The 22,148-nt window shown below is 42.9% G+C and overlaps 1 protein-coding gene across 1 annotated transcript in view; it reads left to right on the top strand.

Annotated features, from left to right (window-relative positions):
• The window catches only part of GALM (galactose mutarotase), a 168,743-nt gene that overhangs the window by 125,089 nt on the left and 21,506 nt on the right, over positions 1 to 22,148 (top strand). The window contains exon 5 of the mRNA XM_069235097.1: positions 20,194 to 20,335. Coding sequence (XP_069091198.1) covers positions 20,194 to 20,335 — 142 coding nt within the window. The remainder of the gene's footprint in view (positions 1 to 20,193; positions 20,336 to 22,148) is intronic.

Raw genomic sequence — 22,148 nt, forward strand, 5'->3', positions numbered from 1 at the left:
TATATATATATATATATATATATATATATATATATATATATATATATATATATATATAAATAAAATCTTCAACTGATGGAACAATATCCATCCGACGGCTGCACCAGTCCCTTAGTCAAATCCCGGTCATAGGGACAAAGTAAAGTTAAACAGTTCAAAGTTGAATTGTATCGAATTTATTCCATATAATGGTTTCACAGTATCCTGCAACGAGTGTCAACGCGTTTCGGCAAACGCCTTCTGCTGGACAAACTCGGCCATAAAACCGGCAACATATATGTGAGTTAAGCTCCATCATTTGTTTTCATTACATTCTAGTGTGACCTAATGTAGCGGCCATCTTTAAACATGCAAAAAGCTTAAGTAGATCAGCACATAAATACACAATTTTAACTCAACAATATTGACATGAACTGTTTTCGGTAATCTGGACATTGAGCCATCATGTATCCAGCACATGTTTCATTAATTCATAATAAATGCCAGCAAATGTGATAGAAAATTAACTAATGATTCTAAGTCTCATTGCTGTATTTACCTAATGTGCAACAAAGTCCTTGCATGTGAATCTATCATCATCTCAATGTCATGTCAAAATTAACATTTTAAAAGGCTTATATTATTGCACTTTTTAAACCACTATCATCAATTTCTCTTAATCAACGATTTTCAATCTGATTTACCAAATATTTATAAGAGTTACTCTTCAATATTAGTTTTTATATAAATAGTTTCAATATTTTAAATACTGTACAATGTTATAAATTGTTGATAAATACAATCCTAACGGTAGAATAGCTAAAATCCTATAGTTAAATGCTAAAATGACATCCATTATTGTTACAATTTTACAGTAAATGAAATTATAATCGTTGTTTAATTCATGATCTAAAATCGATCATAAAGTGTCAAGTGCAATAAATATATACAGATAATCACGATATGTCGCTAAACCGTGCTGGGAATTTTTTTCTTCTGTATGGCCTTTATTTTTGATAACATCATGTATTTTGGCCCATATATGTGATCATTTTATTCCTTGCCTCCTAGATTTCTCTTTACTTCTTCAAAATGTCTAAAATTGCTGACCCAAAAAAGATATTTATTTTATAGGACTGATCTACTCTATCTCAATCTTTATTACAGGATTATAATTTATGCACGTATTAAAGATAAAAAGGCCATTGAATAAAGTGCAAAGTGCTAATTGGACAAAACCACTCCTATATTAAATTATGTGTCTATCACAAGTGAAAAACAATGATGGAAACTTATATCTATACATCTACTCTCCTATAAATTTAAAGGGAAGAAAAAATCAAAATCAAAAGGTCAAAAGACCGAAAGACCAATCAAAGACAAACATATATTCTCATAGATTCTTCAAAACCATATGCAACATTAAAATCACCCAGTATAAATGGCGATTATAGAAATTATATTGTGCACAAAGTCCAATAGAGGCAAACTTTTATACCACTTAAAACCCATCTCATAATATTTCATAAATGGTCCTATATTTTATCATAAATGGACATGTAATTCCGCATCAAGATTGTGCCCCCAGGGAGATTCTGAACCAAGTAGTAAAATCATCTTAGAACATCCGAGCTCAGACAAATGGAATCTATCTCCGGCTCTAGGATTGTTTTTAATGGATTTAATACGATAGAATATTAGTGTACAGGAATCCCCTTTATGTGTATCCCAAAAGTGTTTGGCCAAGGGATATGTTCTATCTTGATTTTTAATGTCTCTAAAATCTTGTAAGAATCTGACTTTTAGCTTGTGGATGGTACTACCAATGTAATTTTTATGACATCCACATTCCACAACATAAACCACAAATTCAGTATCACACGTGATACGATCCTTGATGTCACAATAGCGACCATCAAAAGTTTGGTATCTCTGCATGTTTTGTGAATATTTACACGCCTTACAGCGGCCACACTTCCAAAACCCCAAACATTTTTTGCTCAACCAGGATGTATTTTCTTTTGTGAAGAAAAAACTTCTAGTCAAATGATCCCCTAGTGAGCGAGCCTTACGAAAATATATGGATGGATGTGGGTCAATGATATCCCTATAATTGGGATCATTCTGTAAGATATGCAAGTTTTTTTGTAGTATGGTTTTCAAAGAGCCATGTTGTTGATTATATTCCAAAAATATTCTAGGGTACGATTGTTTTATCTCACTATTTGTGAGTGTGTTATTAAAAAGTAACTCATCTCTGCTTTTATATTTAACTCTGTTCTGTGCATCCACCAAGATTTTGAGAGGATATCCTCTATTTAAAAATCTTTCTGTCATTGTCCTAATTTCTAAATCATATCTGCTCTCATCGGAGCATATTCTGCGAGCCCGCAGAAACTGGCTATATGGTATACTCCATTTTAATGTTGTGGGATGTCCACTGTTGGCATGCAGAATGGAATTGCATGCCGTGGGTTTGCGATAGATGGTAGTCTCTAATTGATCATTTTTCACTTCTAGTAAAACATCTAAAAATTCAATTGTCTCTCTGCTGAAGGTGGTTTCCAAGTGAATATTAAATTGATTGTCATTCAGTATGTTTATATATTCCAGAAGTAGCTGATCAGAGCCATCCCAGATAATAAAAAGGTCATCAATATATCACACCCACAACACGACCCTGTCCATGTAGATGTTATTGTTCTCAGGCCATGCCACCTCTTTCTCCGACCAGCCCATATATAGATTGGCATATGTGGGAGCAAAAGAGGCCCCCATAGCCGTCCCTTGTTTTTGCAAAAAACTGTCATTATCAAATAGGAACAGGTTATGGGTCAGGCAAAATTGCAGCATAGATAAAAGCATGTCTGTGTGTTCAAGGAATTCAATGGGTTGTGTTTGTAAAAAAGATCTACATGCTTGTATCCCATATTGATGTTTAATGGAGGTGTACAGAGAGGCCACATCCATGGTGACCATTAGATAATCTCTGTGCCACGGAATATTGTGTATCTTAGCCAGGAAATCCTTGGTGTCACGTAAATAAGATGGTAGTTCAGTGACAAAGGTGCACAGAAACAGGTCTAAATATCGCGAAGTATTCTCCAGCAAGGACTGGTTCATACTAACTACAGGTCTGCCTGGGGGATGTGATTTGTTCTTATGGATTTTGGGCAAAAAGTAAATACATGGAATTGTAGGATAATCAATTTTCAAATATATGAACTCATCATAATCAATAAGTTGTTTGATGTGCCATTCTTTAAGCATCTCATGATAAGTCAATTGATATTGAGTTATAGGATTAATCCGCAACTTGTCATAGTGATCTACATTAGTCAATTGTCGATAAGCTTCTTTGGTGTAATCTTATATGTCCAAGATGGCGATGTTACCGCCCTTATCAGAGGGCTTGATGATGATAGACGTATTGGTTCTCAGTACATTCAGGTCTTTCCAATCTTGTTGTGTAAAATTAAATCTATTTGTAATTTCCGATGGAACTTTCATGCAGAATTTATCAATATCCCCAATTACCAGCTCATGAAATCTATCAATCAAATTTCCGCTAGGTAGTGGAGGATTACATTTGCTCGATGATTTTAGATGACTTGTGTTATGAAGATTAGTGATAAACCCCATCTCATTGAGCATAGAGGTATTGATGTTAGTATTGTCATTTGCCGAGCATCTAGATTCATTGCTTTCCTTAGCTAAATCATTAATGGCAATCAATTCTGTACTATCCGCAATGCTAAATCCCGACGGTGGAGCCCTGCTGTTCCCATTTTCTACAGAAAGGATTTTATCCTTATTGGAAAAGTGTTTAATTAAACGTAATTTGCGAACAAATTTATAGAGCTCGATCCGTGTGCTGACATAGTCCCATTGGACATTAGGACAGAAGCTAAGTCCTAAATCAAGAATGCGTATTTGATTGTCTGTTAAGATGCTATTGGAGATGTTAACAACAGTACTCGAGTGGTTCAAACTATTAAAGGAATAAGAGTTCAATCCTATTCCTTGTACTGATTGCTTCTTCCTCTTGCCCCGCCCCGCCTTCCGCCTCCTCGGCCCCGTCTGCGGTTTTGGCCAGGGGGTGGCATAACCATTTGCATAAGACGCATTTCCCCCTGAAAATCCAATCTGTTACATGGTGCCTCATCCGCAGAGGAGCCTATCTCAGAACTGTCGTCAGCGGAAGTGTGATGTATGGCAACTTCTACTCCACTCTTTGACACATCTTTTGTTCTTAAACTGTTGTATTTACGAGCAAACGTATAAATTCTTCCATGTTCATTATCCAGTTTGTCTCTATTGAATTTGTGTGCCTTACGTGATTTGATTTCTTCTTCCCTATTCTTAATTCGTTCTTCTATTTTGGCTAACTGATTAGAGACTTCTTGTTGATTAACTGTTTTCTCTAGATCTTTAGTCAATTGTTCAATCTTAATAATTTGTTCATCCATTCGTCTTTTCGCCTGGGTAATTAAAGTTCCCATGAGTTTAGTTGAACAATCAGCTGTTTGGGTTCGTTTGGGTGAGGAGGAGATCGTGAACGGTCCCTGAGGTAATCTGTATACAAATGGCTAATGTTATTAAATACTGAGGCTCCATGGGGACTGAACCATGATGCAGAACTTCATGTATTCCTATGAGTACTGTACAGGATAGGAACTTGATATACTGTGTTTAACATTGAACCTCCATTGATTGAATCATGATAATGTGCTATATTTATCTTAACATGCATCTTGATTTTTGATGATTTTTGTTTGAAATGAAGATTGGTATAGTGGTTAGTAATTTTTAAAAGAAATTTAAACATTTAATAATTTTCTTTTTAAAAAAGATAATAAAACTTTTTGTAAAAAAATTAGAAAATCTTTAAGAAAATTTAAAACATGTTTTAAAAAATATAAACATTTCCCCAAAAAGTTTTTAAAAATGAAATATATACAAAAATTATGATCTCTGCACTTTTAGACATTAGTCACTTTTCTTATCACTGTACTGTTGTATGTGTGATTTACATAATGCAATTTGGAGCCTCCAAACTGATAGAATGACTCCGTTCTTGATATATGGAAACAAACTGCATATCGAAAAAAGCACAGGACACTTTAATGAACAGTAGGACTTTGCTTTGTACACATCAAAATAAGCACAGGAACTTTATGATGCAACGTTTTTGCAATAATAGATTAATTGAACTTATAGAGGACTTGATTAATTTGTTTTCAAAATGATGTGTTTATACTTTTATGTGATTGCGGAAATGTCCAAACAAGAGAAAAACATATGCATGAGAAAAAATATATGTAAAGGAAAAAGAGATATATAGAAATATTCATATCAGAAATGTGGAAATGTGCCTGCAAGTAGACATGAAACTCTTATTTTTCCTGGTGCCTAGCAATCCTTATGTTTTTGAACTTTTTACTCTCCCCTCTCCCTGGTGGCCTTAAGATCATCTCTCTCTGTGTGGCTTTTGCTTTTTGTCATCTATATTTTCTTCCTGTCTCTTTTTCTGTGTCATTTTTCTGCTTTTTCTTTTTTACTTTTGCACCTTTCCCTCTTCCCACGCTCCATCCCTGCCACTGCTGCCCCTGTGGCCGGCCACCTCCTTGTGAAGCCTCCTTTTCCTCCCTCCCGCCTCCCAGCAGACCGGCCCCTCCCCTTCATAATAGTGGCCACATGCAACAGACGTGCCACTGGCATGACAAAGGCAAGCCCGTCTGCACCTGTCCATGCCTGGACCACGCCCAGAGCCATGAACCCTGGACCCCCGACCATCAATAGCTACAACGCGGAGACCCTCCAAGCGCTGAACATAGGAAGCTCCACCGCCCATCATCTCGCATCACCCAGAGACACCCACAGAGCTTTCTCCAGTTTCTACTGCCTCCACACCTTCGCCCTACACCAGGTGCCAGACCCTCCCACCATTGGACCATCGAGCACCCACCCTGGGTGCATCAGCTGCATCTTTCTCAACATACACTCCCTCCACAAACACACCATAGAACTCTGGGACCTGCTAGAGTCCACCTGCCCGGACACCAAAACATTGATGAACCCAGCGTCAGAACCGGGCATCGCCATCCCCAGCAACTAAAATCTACGCCTCTGGCTGACAACCAATGTAGAAGAACCCTCCCCCATCATGGAGGACCCACATTTCCAGATCTATGTCACCCCTAAGTCCCCCTTCCTCGGCACCCTCATCTACAGACCACCCAGCCCCGCTCAGCCTTCACCGACTCCATCATCATCATCATATCTCCCCACGCACTTGCCTCCATGAACTGCCTTCTTCTTGGTGACCTTAGCTACCACATCGACAGCTGCAGTGACCACAACACCCCTTCCCTGCTCAAGAACCTCACCACTATAGGCCTCAAGCAACTGGTCACCTCGCCAGCACACATCACTGGACACGCACTCTACCCGTTTTCTCCACCAGCAACATCAGCAGCAACATCACCATCGAGAACACCTCCACACTACACTGGATCAACCACCACTGTATTCATTTCTCTATCACAACACCTACTGTCCACCTCTGCACCCTCCGCTCCCCACGTAGGAAATGGAACCAGATCGCTGAGGAACATCTCACCAACACCTTCCGCAAGTCACCTCCTCCCCTTGCCACAGATGCAAACATCTCAGCACGGAACTTCCACCGATGGATCTCCGAATGCGTCAACACCCTAGCACTGCTCCTAATGACCTCAGCTAACCACAACTTCAAGAAGGCCAGCTTGTTTTCCCCCGCAGGACTCCAGGCATACCTGCAGATAGCTAGAAAAAAGATGGAAAAAACCCAAGTCCCAGGAAGACCTTGTGGCCTTCAAATACACCATCAAATCCCACCACCACCTCAGATCAACCAGGAATGCCTCCCTGCAGGAGCTCATCATTGCCACCGCACACAACACCAAAGAGCTCTTTGCCGTGGTTCAAGAGATTGGCAAACCCCAGTTGGAAGCGGCAAACATCCCTCCATCTCAAGATCTCTGCGACAGACTAGCCACCTTTTTACATCAAAAAATTAAGGACATTTACGATAGCTTCAGACCCTCCAAGCCCACCAACAACCCTCCAGCTCGATCCTCTGAACCTTCACAGCTCTTGCACTGCTGGACCACGGACAAGACCTGCTCCATCGTGAGCAGCATCCACCCCGGAGCCCTCACACAGCCCTGCCCTCACCACATCTTCAACAAAGTAATTGCACCCGAGCTCTGCCACACTCTCAAATGCTCCATGGAGTCGACTACCTTCCCCGAGGACTGGAAGCACACCGAAATCTGCTTACATCTGAAGAAACCTAAGGCCGACCCCCTGGACCTCAAGAACTACCGCCCCATCTTTCTGCTGCCTTTCCCAGCCAAGGGCATAAAAAAGGCCATCAACTCACAGCTCTGCAAACAAATTGAAGATAACAACATCTTGGACATCTCCCAGTCAGGCTTCAGGAGCAGCCATAGCACGGAGACTGCCCTCCTCACTGCCTCAAATGACATCCGCTCGCTGTTTGACTGCGGCAAATAGCAGCCTTACCGTACTGGACCTATTGGCCGCTTTCGACACAGTCTCCCATCACACCCCCTGCTCCAGACTCCACGCAGCTGGCCTCAGTGGATACACTCCTTCCTGGCCGGCAGAACACAGAGAGTCAGACTCCCACCATACCAGTCAGAACTTACAAAGATCAGCTGCGGAGTACCCCAGGGCTCCTGCCTGAGCTTCACACTCTTCAACATTTACATGGCCTGCTAGCGTCCATTGTCAGAAACCATGGCCTGGACACTCAGCTGATCCTCTCACTGACCGAAAACCCTGCAACTGGCAAGAAGAATTTCCACAATGGGATGGGAGCAGTAACCGCATGGATGAAGGAGAGCTGCCTCAAGCTCAACTCTGACAAGACTGAGATCCTAATTCTGGGACCTTCCACATCAGCCTGGGACAAATACTGGTGGCCTGCTACATGGGGCACCCCCCCACCCCACCCCAACAAATCACGCACGCAACCTTGGCTTCATCCTGGATTCATCCCTCACCATGACCCGCCAAGTCAACTCTGTCGCATCCTCCTGTTCCCATACACTCCGACTTCTCCGGAAATCTTCAAATGGATCCCATACAACTGCCACAAGACCATAACCCACGCCCTGGTCACCAACAGACTCAACTATGGCAACCCCCTGTACGCCGGCACCACCCAGAAGAACCTGAAGAAACTACAGCACATCCAAAACACCTCCACTAGAGTCATCCTCGATATAGCCTGCTGCGAACACATCAACAGATACCTAAGAGACCTCCACTTCCTCCCCATTGAGAAAAGGATCAAGTTCAAACTCCATGCCTACAGGGCTCTCCACGACCTAGGGCTCACCTACCTCAACCTCTGCATCATCTTCTACTCCCCCGCCCAGACCTCTCTGCTCCATTCAACAGACACTAGGCACAGTACTCCGCATACAGAGGGCTTCGACTGGAGGATGATCCTTTGCCTACCTCGAGGCATGAGCTGAACACCTTGCCTCCTCACCTCAGGAAGTCACCATTGTTACTTCAGTTCAGGAAGGACCTTAAGACTTGCTCCTCGACTGAAGCACAGAGGACCGACACCCTCCTCCCCCCCTGCAGCGCCTTGAGACACTTACGGGTGAGTAGTGAGCTCTACAAATTCAAATTGATTGATTGAAGATTATTTTTTGGGTTTAGGGTTAGTTAAGGGTATTGTGTGGTAAGTTTGTTTTTAGGGATTAGGGTAGGTAAGGGTATTTGAGTGGTAAGGGTATTTTCATGGTGGGTAGGAGTATTTGTGTGGTAAGGGTGTTTTAGGGTGTGTAAGGGTATTTTGGTGGTAAGGGGTATTTTTAGGGTGGATAATGGCAGTTGGAATGGTTAGGGTATGTTTATGGTGGGTGAGGGTATTTAGGTGGTAAGGGTATTTTTAGGGTTTAGAGGTGGGTGAGTTTAGGGGTTAGGGTTGATAAGGGAATATCAATCTGAATGTCTATGGGGAGGCTGATACACCATTACCAATGGCCCAGATGATTCCATTGATATATTTAATGAATGTGTTGTTGAGGAGTCCAAAAAAATATATCGAATGACAAGCAAAGCATGCAAAAAAACTGATCACCAACAATGGTCATATTACAATCTGATCAAAAAACTCCAAAATTGAAAAGAAAGTAGTGATCTGCAACTTGCACAAAGGGGGTAACATCGTGCTATGGCCCCTGAAGATGTACACAGCGGAGGCATAAGAGCAACTGGATGTTGAACAATGCTATGCCAGGAGTAATAGGGAGAGTATAGGTAAAGTTAAATTGCAATATCACTCTCACTGAATGGCGAAATCTAGGCTTGTTGGATAAAGACGAGTACTTGTTTTTGAGAATGACTTGCCAAAGAGACCAATCATGTATCTTATACCTAAGATACATAACAATCAAGCACAACCGCTGGAAGGCCAATAATCTCGGCCATTGAGAGTTTTTTTGAAAACACGTCAAAATACATTGATTACTTCTTACAAGGATATGTGCAAACTTACCTTAATTTGTTAAAGATACAGATAACTGTCTGAAAAGAATCTACAACATCCCGTGGAGGGATGATTATCTACTTATAACTCTTGATGTGACTTCATAATATACTGGCATTAAACATGACGATGGAATTCATGCTGTTTAGTATTTCTCGAAAGGTAAACCACTGAATCTTTATAACCACACAGAGATGCCACTGTCCATGGTTAGATGGTGTCTTGAGAACAACTACTTTCTCTTTAACAAGAAAACTTTCAGGCCTGTATGGCGATGGGCATCTGCTTCGCCCCAGCTAAGCTTGTTTGCAGATGGGCTGGTGGAAGAAGCAGGTGCAAGTCAATGACCATGGTGCCATGTAGGGGTGAATATGTCATTAATTGGTTGCGCTTTTTTGATCACCTGTTTGTTATATGGAGGAGCACACGCCAAACAGCTGACATATTTATAGAGGCAATCAACCAGAACAATTTAAACTTGCATTTCACAGCTCCTATCAGTGCAACTCAGGTAGAGATTCTGGATTTGCAGGTGTTTGTTCGCAATGCAAATTGGAAACCAGATTATTTTGGAAGAAAACTACTAGGAACTCCATCCTGCATGCCCGCCGTTTTCACCCGAGCCATTTGAAATCTAGTATCTCATATGGGGAGATGCTTAGATTAAGAAGAAATTGTAGCTGTACAGAAGATTGGGAGGCCTATAGGGATGAGAAGATGGCTAGATTTGTGCAACATGGCTATACAAGAGAATCCCTTCAAAAAACAATAGCGAGAGTAGAGCGGAAGAGCAGGAAATCCTTACTCTTCCAGAAGAGGCAGAAAGATGAAGGTGAATCAACCTGTTAGGTTGATGACAACATATTACAAGCAAGAGAGACAACTAAGGGCCATCTTATGGAAGTATTGACACTTAATCCAAGGGGGATCTAATTTTGGGGCCAACCATCCCCAGATCCCCCATATCTTGCATACCGGAGAGCGTATTCGATGAGGGATGCCCTGGTTAAAAGCACTCCAAAGGTCATGAAACAAAAAAATTAGTTGCACCAAGTCAGGGGATTCCACAAATGCCAAAAGTGTAAGGCATGTGTGCACGGTGTAAATACAGTTGAAAACACCACGCCCTTCAGAGTGAAACCAATAAGGATAACGGGCTCATTCAATTGCAGGACAGAGTTTGTTGTGTATGTATTGCTGTGTGAGTGTGGGCTGAAGTACTTGGACAGTGAAGGAAGCGGGCTATATAATATACCAGAAAGCGGTAAGCTCTGTAAAGAGCCCATGTATCCCCTTAGACGCGGACAGGGCTTCCTTTATAAATCCCAACTGCTCTATTTGTGGTAGGGTAGTCAAGCAGCTTAGGCTAATCAAAGGGGATCGTTAGACACTTGCTGCATAAACTGTCAATATATGACACACACACTCAATAAGCAGATCCACATCAATTTAGAAAAATAACAAATATTTTATATATTTTTAAGCACCAAGAATTTTCTTATTGGGTAAGTACTTTTTAAGTTAGCAGTTTTGAAGTATACAGCAAATACTCTTGCATTGACTTTAATGCAGTAATGTTATCCTATGGGAAAAGAATCATATACTGCATACAGGTTCTTGGCAACGGGTTAGATGAATGTTCTTCCTGAGTTAAGATAATTATGGGGCAAGGTCCAAGGCGGTTCCAACAGATCACCTCAATCGGCTCTGGGGCATCCGGGTGCAGAGGTACTTTTCAGAGTTGGGTGATCTAATGTTATCCTGTGGGAAGGAAACATATACTGCATGAGGATACATGGCAACAACTTACAGGACTGTTCTTCCAGAGTTAAGGTAAGTAGGGTGCACGGTCCAAGGCCGCACCAACAGGTCACCTCGGTTGGCTCTACTGGATTTGGGTGCAGAGGTGCTTTTCAGCATCGGGTGCTCTAATGTTATCCCATGGAAAAAGAAACATATTCTGTATATGGGTACTTGGCAACGACTTACAGGTCTGTTCTTCTAGAGTTAAGATAAGCTGGGGACAAGCTCCAAGGCAGCACCAGCAAGTCACCTCGGTTGGCCCTAGGACATTTGCGTGCAAAGTGCTTTTCAGCGTTGGGTGCCTTAATGTTCTCCTATCGGAAAAGAAACATATACTACATTCGGGCACTTAGCAACGACTTAAAGGATCAGTCTTCGGGAGTTAAGGTGAGTAGGGGGCAACATCCAAGGCAGCAGCAATAGGTCACCTCAGCCGCTCTGGGGCATCTGGGTGCAGAGGTGCTTCGCAGCATTGGGTGTGCTAATGTTATCCTGTGGGACAAAAATATATACTGTAATTGGGCACTAAGCAATGACATACAGGACCAGTCTTCGGGAGTTAAGCTGAGTATGGGGGGGGGGCCGAGACAGCACCAATAGTTCACTTCCAGAGGCACTGGGGCATGTTGGTGCAGAGGTGTATTACAGCATTGAGTGTCTCTTTCACTTTAATGGGCAACGGTCCTGAGGAAAAGCGACTGCAAGTGCAGACTGAGTGACCAGTCCGGTTAAACACAAAGGTGGTGCTCAAGTCTTTAGGGTCTTGAGCACATAGGCACACTGTCAGTCCACAGCAACTCAGGCTGGGGGATGCGTGTGCTGTGGGTCTTTGTCTGGCAGGGCCATGCTTCTAGAGACACTTGTGGTTCTTGGTTGCCTATGAAAACAGGCTGCAGGCAGAGCCTGGGGGACCAGTCGGGCCAAACCCAAAGGAGTGCTCAGCTATCAAGGAACTTGGGACCTCAATGCCACCATTGGCCCACTTCGACTCGGGCTGGGGGGCTCAGGTGCAGTGGTGCTTCCAGGTGTTGGCTTCCTAGGCTCGCTCAGTTTTGGTGTCCTGTGCAAAGAGGCTGCAGACAAGGACTGGGGGGGTCCTATCTGGCTAAACTGAATAGGTCCGGGGGGTCTCTGGATTTCGTGGACCCTGTTGGTTCACTCCTTCTCAGGCTGTGGGGCTCGAGTGCCATTGTTGCTTTGTCTGGCGGAGACTCTTGTGTTGGTCTTTGGTGCCTGCAAACGTGCTTCTCTGCTCCAAGGGAATTAAGTGTGGTAAGGTGCGTGAAGGGTAATAGGCAATGGGCTACTTAGGCATGGGGTCATTACACCCACTATCTGACCACTTCCTGTGGGAAATGGGCATACCTCTGTCTGAGAGTTCCTAATTGTGCCATCACCAAAATTGTGGAATTTTCCCAGAGTGGGCTCATCAGGCAACTCACATTCAAGGATGTGACTGGCTTGGTAGTGCAGCATGCCTCCTTGCATATCTAATTTCCTGCCTGTCGTGGTGCCAAATGGGCCTTGGGGCAGGGGGTTGCAACTCCCAGGGCTGGGGGAAGCTGGGGTCGCATATCAAAGGCGGTAGGGACTTTGAAGTCCCTGGCTTTGGTTTGCTAAATTACTAGCCATCTTGCTGGGGGAGGAGTGAACATTTTCCCCCAGATCAGGCTTTGTTTCTGGTCTCCAACAGCGAGGACTCTCACCTGCAGGGGGTCAGAAACCTGCCTGTGGTAGCAGTCTGGACTTTACCAGTCAGCCAGCACACTAAAGGACTTGTAGGTTTCAGGGGGTACCGCTAAGGTACCCTCTGGGGGTGTGTATCAATAAATCCATCACAGGAATCAGTGTGGGTTTATTAATATGATACCAAATGCACAGGTTTCAGTGAAGCCATTATGTAGCTGGAAAACTTGGTTTGAGCAGTGCCCAGTACATACTTTAAGATGGCTTCCCTGCTCACTTGTAAAATATAGCAGTGACATTAGACATTATGAGGGCATATCTGCTCATGCAGATATGTCTTCACATGTGCTGCAGTACACCCTGCCTTAGGGTTCCAAGGCCTGCTGTAGGGGTGACTTACATCTAGCCCATGCAGTGTCTTTGGAATGTCACACTGGAGTGTGCCATGTCATGTTTTTAAACATGGTTTGCACCATGACAGGTAGCCTATGATGACAGTGGGTGTGTAATTTTGTGTATGGGTCCCTTAGGGCGACATAGGACATGCTTCAGCACTCAGTGACCCTCTTTGGTTCCCATGCCCTAGGTTCCAGGATTACCATTTACTGGGGACCTACAAGGGTGCTAAAGTCCATGCAGTTGGTTTACAATTAGACTTTACTTGTTTTAGGGTAAAGAGCACTGTCACTGAGGTCTGATTACCACACCTCACTGCACTGTCAGAGTCTAAAAACAGCATCTAATAGTTCTACAGGGGGCAAAAAGTAGGGGGGTACTTCTGCAAAGAAGTCCAGTTTCCTACAGGCAGTACGATTCTGCAGGTCCACAAGAAGATCTTGCAGCATTTGATGGCTGTCAAAAACGATGAGTGGTTTTATCCGGTGGCTAGGCATGCGAATGAGTGCCACAACTAGGATGCCATGTGTCTGAAGTATTTTTGTGATTGCTAAAGTCCCAAAGCACATCAAAGGGTGCAATCATGAGTAGCTTTTGAGACTGACTGAGAGCAGATATATAATGAATCTTGAGGCTAAGGCCCCAAACTGCTTAAATGTTGAGGAGGAGCTATATACTTTTTTGTAAAAATATATGCTTCTGAAAGCCCTTAAGTTTGATTAAGAGTAGTGTCCAATCGAGAGATACAAACATTGGTGAGGAAAGCTGTTGAGCACTTTAGTGTTGAAGCGGGGGGTATGATGATTAACGACTTAGGTGTTATTGATTGCACGAGAGGTCTCCATCATGGGCTGGTAAATGCACATGTTGAAGTTTATGGGAAATTTGGTATTGAATCTGATTAGAAGAAATATAAATGTTTAGAAATGGATTTAATGATTTCAGATTCCAAGGACTTTTTGCCCACTTGGGCCCAATTTTGTTAATCCTGACTATTGTATGCACACATATGTCAGTTTGGATCCAGATTTCAGTGGGACCCGTAATGCTATGGGGGTTTAATTTAATTTGAGGGTACAATGGATTTGAAATAACACGCTACCAAACCAAACAATGAAATTGAGGTATTAACTGTTATTAACTGCAAACCCCTAGTGTACTCTTCAAACTACAATTCATATTGTGCTAGCCTAGTTTAAATTTTATTTTTTATACTTATTCTTGAAATGTACTTATTTTGAATGTGAATGATGACTTTAAGTAAATGCATTGTGTAATTGTGCTTAGAAATTAGAAAAAGACTAATTGCAAAAGTCTTTCTGCAATGTTGATGACCACGTGGACGTTACAAAAATGAAACAGTAATGGCTCCTCATGTATGTGAACAAGGCCAGTTGCAGAATTGCAAGCCGTAACATGTAATGGTGGAATTGTAGTTGAAGAATAAACATTAGTGGAGAAATGCTATATATATATCCATATCCTGCTGGCGGTCACCAGTAGGTATTTCTATTAAGGATCTAGTTTCCAATGAAAAAGCGTTTTTTAACTTTCCTATATCTATGGCACCATTTGACTAATCTTGAAAAAAGTGTGCCCAAAGATCTTGTTGTGCATGGAAAGTTTTGGGATTATCCCTCAAACGGCAAGTGAGAAAAAGGGGTCCGAGGGTTAAAAAACAAAAGTGTGTTTCCCATGTTAATTCTCATGGTCTCTTTAGACACGCCTGCAGCCCGAACCGCTGGATGGAATTACACCAAATTTGGCAAAAAGGTAGCTTTTCGTCCTCAGATCACCTTTCTTTTTTTTTATTTGGTGTAAATCCGTTCTGTAGTTTTCAAATTATTAAAAGGAAAAGATATTTGTTTTATCGTGTGCCACGGATCCAGGAAGATCTCCTGCTGACATCCGATTGGCTTGAAAGAATAAGTGTTTTGCAGCCATTTTGGGACTCAGCAAAGCCGAGGCCAGGATATATTTATCCTACCTCCCTAACCTTGGTCCAGGGAACCTCCAGAGGCGTCCCCAAAGCTTAAAAGCATTTTTTGTAAGTAACAAAGAAATCCGTGGGAGGATCTGCGGATTTATCCATGATTTAAAAGAAAAAACACTGTCTCCTGCGTTACTTAATGTTTTGTACACGGGTGGGCCAGGGGCATTGTGGGCTCATAAAAGGAGGGGGCATACGGCCCCCACCCTCCTAGGCCTTTTAGTAGCCCCGGGGACCATCACCTCCCCGGGCACGATTAAAACAATATGCTAGGGGGGCCAATAATTCAAGTATGTTGGGGGCGCGAGTTACCCCTGCACCCTGGGGACACCATCTCCCTGGGGCAATGCATCAAGTATGTGGGGGTGGGGCCGGGCAGGCTGCCTCATGCCCCTTGACGACCATCTCCCCAGGGCAATGCATCAACTATGTGGGAGGGACGCATAGATCCCAAAGTCAAGTATGCGGGGGACCTTCACCTTCCCAGGGCAGTACGTCACCTATGCGGGGGGTTGGTGAGGCCGGGGAGCACCCCCGCGTCCCGGGGACCACCATCTCCCCAGGGCAAATAGAATATAAGGGTAGGGCTTACGGACCCCCTTGGAGCCATGCATGGCCCTGGGGTTTGCCATCCCCCAGTGACAGTTCCTGCTACCTCCCAATGTGCCTGGCCTTGGGAGGTAGCGTTTTGCTTTTGCTTGGCAGGAGCTAAATCCTCACACCACACAAAAGCAAACACTCTACTTTCAGCAAGGGGGAGCGAGAAAACTGCTTCCGCTTGCTAAAAGCAGAGTTTTCGTCTCTTTCTCTGTCTGCTAACACACACAGAGAAAGAGAAGAAAACATTATTCCTGCACGCAGGGAGGTTCTTTTTTCAGCAGCTCCCTGTGTGCAGAAGCAATGCTGGCTCCCACAGGACGCGGGGAGCCAGCTGGGACTGCGGGGGCCTTGGGCTTCCCCCACAGCTCTCGCTCTCTCTCTCTCTCTCTCTCTCTCTCTCTCTCTCTCTCTCTCTCTCTCTCTCTCTCTCTCTCTCTCTCACCTCATAATGGGATGGAAGAGAGAAAGATTGTTATTTACAACGGTCTTTCTAATCTATGACTTCAAAGCGTCACACTAGCAAAATGTTTGGTTGAAATTTTATAGTTACCTTTTGATGCACAGCAGAACAGCCACCTCTGGCCTACTGGTAAAGCTCTTGGACTGTCACTCAGTAAGTTGAAGGTTCAAATCCTGGTATTTCATGGCAGTGTGTCTGTTTATTTACTCATGTTTGTAATGTTAAACTTTCCTAGTGATGGAACATTTATGTTTTTTTCCCCATTACAATCTTTGGAATGACTGTCATAGAGATGTCTGGACACTGAATAGTAAGGAGTCACCTGTGGCCTAGTGGTTAAGTTCTCCAACCCCATCTGAAGGTTGAGGACTCCAGTCTAGGTGTGTCAGTTGTAATTTCTCAGCTTTAAATTCCTTTCAACTGCAAATATTTAAGGTACATACCGAAAGGTGATCTCACACTTTGTACTTGTCAAATATATACTTTTTTTCAAATTGTCAGTATATTTCTTATTGTAAATCACGCTGAGTTGGGTGGTTATAGGGGGGTTGGCAGAAGTGCCTGGCTGCAGGCCATGATCTGCAGCCAACCCCCACCGTACATGGCCAAAGGCCATGTGTGGCGCGGAATTGGGTGGTTATGGTTGGGTTGGCCATAGGGCCTGCTGCAGGTCAGGCCCTGAGGCCAACCACTATCACTCACAGCAAAAGGTTGTGTCCGTCCATAGTTGGATTAATGTATAGTAATTAAAATTACTTTGCATTAAAAAAAATAGAAATTCACTGACAAAAACAAAGGTAAGAGGCCCTGAGGCAAATTCCCTATAAGCACACAACTTTGCCCCGTGCATGGCCTCTGGCTGTGCATGGCAGGGGTTGGCTGTAAGGCCAGGGCAACAGCCATACCCTTGTGCCAACTGCTCATCCCCATGCTGCGCATGGCCCTTTGGCTGTGCACAGTGGGAGTTGGCCGTGGCCTCTCTCTGGGAGTGAGAATAGTTTTGATAGGGTGCATCTGGGGGTGACAGTGGCTGTGAGAGTGTCTGGGTGTGAGAGCAGGCGATTCAGTATCTGAGTGGGTGCGTGAGTGTCTTTCCCTTGGCCCCCGCTTAACAGATCACCCCAAAATGTTCAGTGTGCAACAAGAATCACTTGGGCACTTCTTTTGAAAAATTTCGAGACGATTCGTCAAACGGTGCCAAAGATATAGGCTAGTCTAAAAAATGCTTTTTCTATGGAACCATGATCCTAACTACCTAAGTATAAATAAAAAGTGGCCACTAAATATATATATAGTTGGCTGTGACAAAGATCGTTGAAATCGAAACGCGTTGCTAAATAAAACATTTTCACAGAACCCCGGCCCTGGAGTGCGCTCCTATGATGTTCATAGGATTAGTACGCCATTGTTTGGAGATATATATATATTAGGGGTTTCACTTGATATATATACTTACTATTTTGTATACATTGCATACTGAAGGCTTTGATAGTTTTATGATGGACAACAATAGTTCTGCTAGAGTGTTCAAGGAAGTACAGGTCTAAGTTTGAGCATGGGAGTGATGTAGGTATGTCTATGTAAAAAATAGATTTAAATAAAAAGATAGAGACAGATGTGCAGATAAATTAGAACATGAAAAAGCCTAGTTTGGAATTTAAGCATGTGTCCTGAAAAATCCTTCAAACTGTCCAAGTTGCAAGCAAGTGTAAACAGCACTGAAGGAAAAGTTACTCTTTCTTGTGGATACTATATCTTCCTTCAGAGTCCTCACCTTGTGAATAGCCCAGGCACCATTCTGGAACTCTTCAATAGCTGTCCCACACGGGGCGCCAGCTCCACCTCAGCACCGCATGCAATACCTCATGAAGTCATTTGAGCTATAAAGCGTCCCTAGTGCCATGCTGACATCAGTTAACATCCTTTCTTTTTAACATGCCTTTGAGGTGACTGGATGACACTAATGTCCATAAGGTAGGTAATGTTTTCTGTTACATGTTGACACCACATCAAGAAGGTAAGTAGTATAAGCAGCCGTGCAACAGGGAGTTGTGAGGGTAGGTAAGGAATCTGCAGGTAGGTAGAGATTCCACCAGAAAGAGCGTTACCATAGATAAGTTAGTTTTCCTTCTGATGAATACTTCTACCTGCCGATTCCTTACCTTGTGAATAGATCCCCAAGCAATCCTGCTCCATATGATAAATGCATAGTTGGTTATATCCCAGAATTTTGAAACACTGAGCGAGCACGATGACCTTTCCTCCTCACTTCATAGTCCAAACACTAGTGCTTTCCAGAGGTGTGAAGGATTCCAAGTTTGCCTCTTTGCAGGTGTCTGCCACTGGCACATCTCATGCCAGCACAGACGTGGAAGACTTGGCTCTGGTGGAATGAACGTAAATACCATCTGGTGGCTGTTTGTGTGCCAAGGCACAGCCGACCTTCATGAACAGAACTATCCATTCTGACAGTGTTCTCTTGTGCACTGCCTTGACTTAATCTATCCAATTTATTTCCTGAAGAACTGGACATCCAGTTTACGTGTCAGGTCCACGTATAAGCTGACCACTCTCCTGGGATCAAGATGATGATGAAGTCTTTATTCTTCTTTCTTTGGATGTGGGGGAGGGTAGAATGCTGGAAGGGTAATGCACTGTGCTGGATGGATGAGGGTTGACCACCTTCGGTAGTAAGGCAGTCCTGGTTTTTAATACCAGCTTCTCTGGGAAAGAAGAGGTAGCTGGAGGCTTCACATATAAGGCTTGTAATTCAGTATACGTCTAGCTGACATAATGGCGACCAGAAAGACCATGTTAAAAGTTGATAGCCCTCAAGGGCAACTGTGTAACACAAGGATTTTTGAGAACAAGGTGGAGGGCCTATAGGAGCAGAATAAAGGGAGTAGGAAGAATCTTGTTAGTGGCCCCCTTCTTGTGCTGCGGCGCTGCTATGTATTGCGAAGTCTTCATTGTTGATTGGCAAAAACGGACAACACAATTAAGTTCTTTTGAGGTCACAAGTTGTACTTGTTTGACAAAATACAACGTTATGAAGAAATCAAAAAGCTAATAGGTATAGTAAATGAGGCCTAACATCTTCATTAAGAGAAAAGTACATAGCTGTAACTAAGACTTATTAGCTTTATTTTTTTATAGCGGCTGGAGTTTTATTATGTCACTGTCATTTCATCTGAAAATATCGAAAATAAGGTTTTGCCCCCTTGGAAGGAGCATTAACAAATAGATAACGAAAAACCTGCACTTCCTGAGCCGCTTCTTACAGCACTGTAATCCTACAATCTAAAATTCTTTAGCACTCGGCGTCACAAAACCATTCCACTAAGTCATTTAGGATTGTAGGAACCGGGAGGTGTGTGCTGGGCTGTTATCGGTTGTTCTGGAGCTGAAGGGAGATGATTGAGAAGGGTTAGGGATTTCCTCTGTTTTGAGAGGGTTATGGTAGAATGTTGTAGAGGTAAAAGGAGATCGGGGTGTGATGATGATACACGTTTATGCATATCATTGTTTTCTTCTTTTATAATTTTCATACGTACGATACCAATGCCTGTTGGAAAGTCATTGCCCATGCTATGCTTAAAGGACACATATCTGCCGATCATTTAAAAAAAGCATGGATTAATAAAGCGATATGATTGTACTTGTGATCTAGTAATAAGGTATGTATACTTTAATTTAAACTAACAGGGGAGGTTGCTTCCGTACAAGGAACGTGTTTCGATTTGAAGAAGCCGGTGGTACTTGGAGAGCAACTGGAGAAGTTTCAAATAGATGGCTTTGACCACAATTTTTGTGTGACTCTTCAAGAAGAGCAACGCTACTGTGCCAGGTAGAGTTAAGCTTTTACTTTCCATCGGCTGCACGTTATAAATGCATTTCAGTTTTCTTCAAATTTGAACCCGTATTTTCCCTCTTTTTTTTTTTTTTTTTTGCTGCAGTCATTTATTAACGCTTTGCCCTTCTCTAGCACCTCTCATCTTCCAACCCAAATATCCCCTTTTAGGATTTTCATATGAAAAATCATGAATGAGCAACCATCGAAATACCAAATCTACACATACATCCTGCCCAACAACACTTGTTTCTATATGAAGTTCCCATAACGTCCTAGTCCCTTCTAGGCCAAGAATGACAAAACTATTCTCCCCATTTTATGCCAGACTAGGCAGAGCCACATTTTTCTGTTTCGCCTATATTGCAGCTCGGATTTTCAAGCACCACTCTGTTAACATGAATACCTGTAGCCTTGCTGCGTCAGATCCATGTGAGATTCCTGTTCAGCTTCCCCCAGAGTTTGTTGAAAGGACCTGTCACATAGAATTTTGAGAGGTTGCTGTTGCAGGAGTGGGTAGTTAGTTACATTGCTGATTAGTTTCAGATATAGGTGGACGAGCCAACAAGTTAACTGGAAGAGCAAAGGCTCGGAGCCATTCCAAGGGTCTGGTTTAAGTGTCTATGCACGAGCCTAGCCATTAAATGTTTAGCATGTAATTTGTACAAAACATATTGTGCGAAAATGCACCGAATTATGTTCAGAATGAAAATGCGGAAGTGTTTCAAGTTTGTAAGTTGATAATATCACTGCACTGAGAAACATTTATTAAAAGGGATAGTTTGAATTTAGTTTGAACTAAGAATCATTCATGCTAGTCCAGCCCTGACGACAGTGCCACTAGTAAACTGATAGGCAGGTGAATTGTTATATGACCTAGATCCTTTTTAAACAGGGAGCAACATTATGATCTATTAAATCAAACAGAAGAGAGATTTGCCTAGGATCACACAGTTTGTTCAAGCATGGAAGTCGGGATTGAACACTGGTTTTGTGGTTTCACATTGGTCACTTCACCCACTAGATTTGTATCTCTTTTTTCCTGTTCTTTATAAAAGATTAATGATTTGCCTTTAATTCTTGGTGCATAAGGCTTGAGCGGGACTAGCAGGCAGAAGCCACATGAGAGCTGGGCTCGGTTTGGGCTCCAGGGTCCAGGAAGACTCCGAGCTGAGCCAGAGCCAGGCATCTTGCTTGTGCCTTTTGTAGTTGCCCTCCTCTAGTTTCAGGACCTAATCATCCATTCTGATGGAGGACCTTGTTTCTACTGCACAAAGAGACAATAACTGTTGCCTACCTTCCGTCAATAGGCGTTAAAGATCCATATGGCCTCCTTACTCAGAAATAAGAATTAATCGGGCATTCTAGTATCAAAAGTACAAAAGTCACCTTGCATGTTAAAGATAATTATATCTGTAATCCTACAATGTAGTTCACCCAGAAGTCCGTCAAAACCCTAGCTGACATATAACAAAGCCCACACTGACTCACAACTCCTCCATTTTCCAGAACCGTCATTATCAAAATTCAGTTGTGTATACCGCTATCTCGAATACCCAACCCTCCTTCAATCTACTCACTATTCTTTCAACCTACTGCTCATTCAGCCGCACTCTTAGAAGTAGTGTGCACTCTGAAAGATATGTTGAATGCCGGAAGATCCACGTGTAAGGGCAGGCTAAAAAAGTGATCGCTAAAACAATTGGTAGAGTCATTGTGTCTAGACAGGCAATTCACCAATCTGAAAATTTGCAGTTTCTTTGTTAAGTGCAGCTAAAACAAGAACATGAAAAAGGATTTCATGACATTT

This window comes from Pleurodeles waltl, chromosome 5 (genome assembly GCF_031143425.1).
Source record: "Pleurodeles waltl isolate 20211129_DDA chromosome 5, aPleWal1.hap1.20221129, whole genome shotgun sequence".
Lineage (NCBI taxonomy): Eukaryota > Metazoa > Chordata > Amphibia > Caudata > Salamandridae > Pleurodeles > Pleurodeles waltl.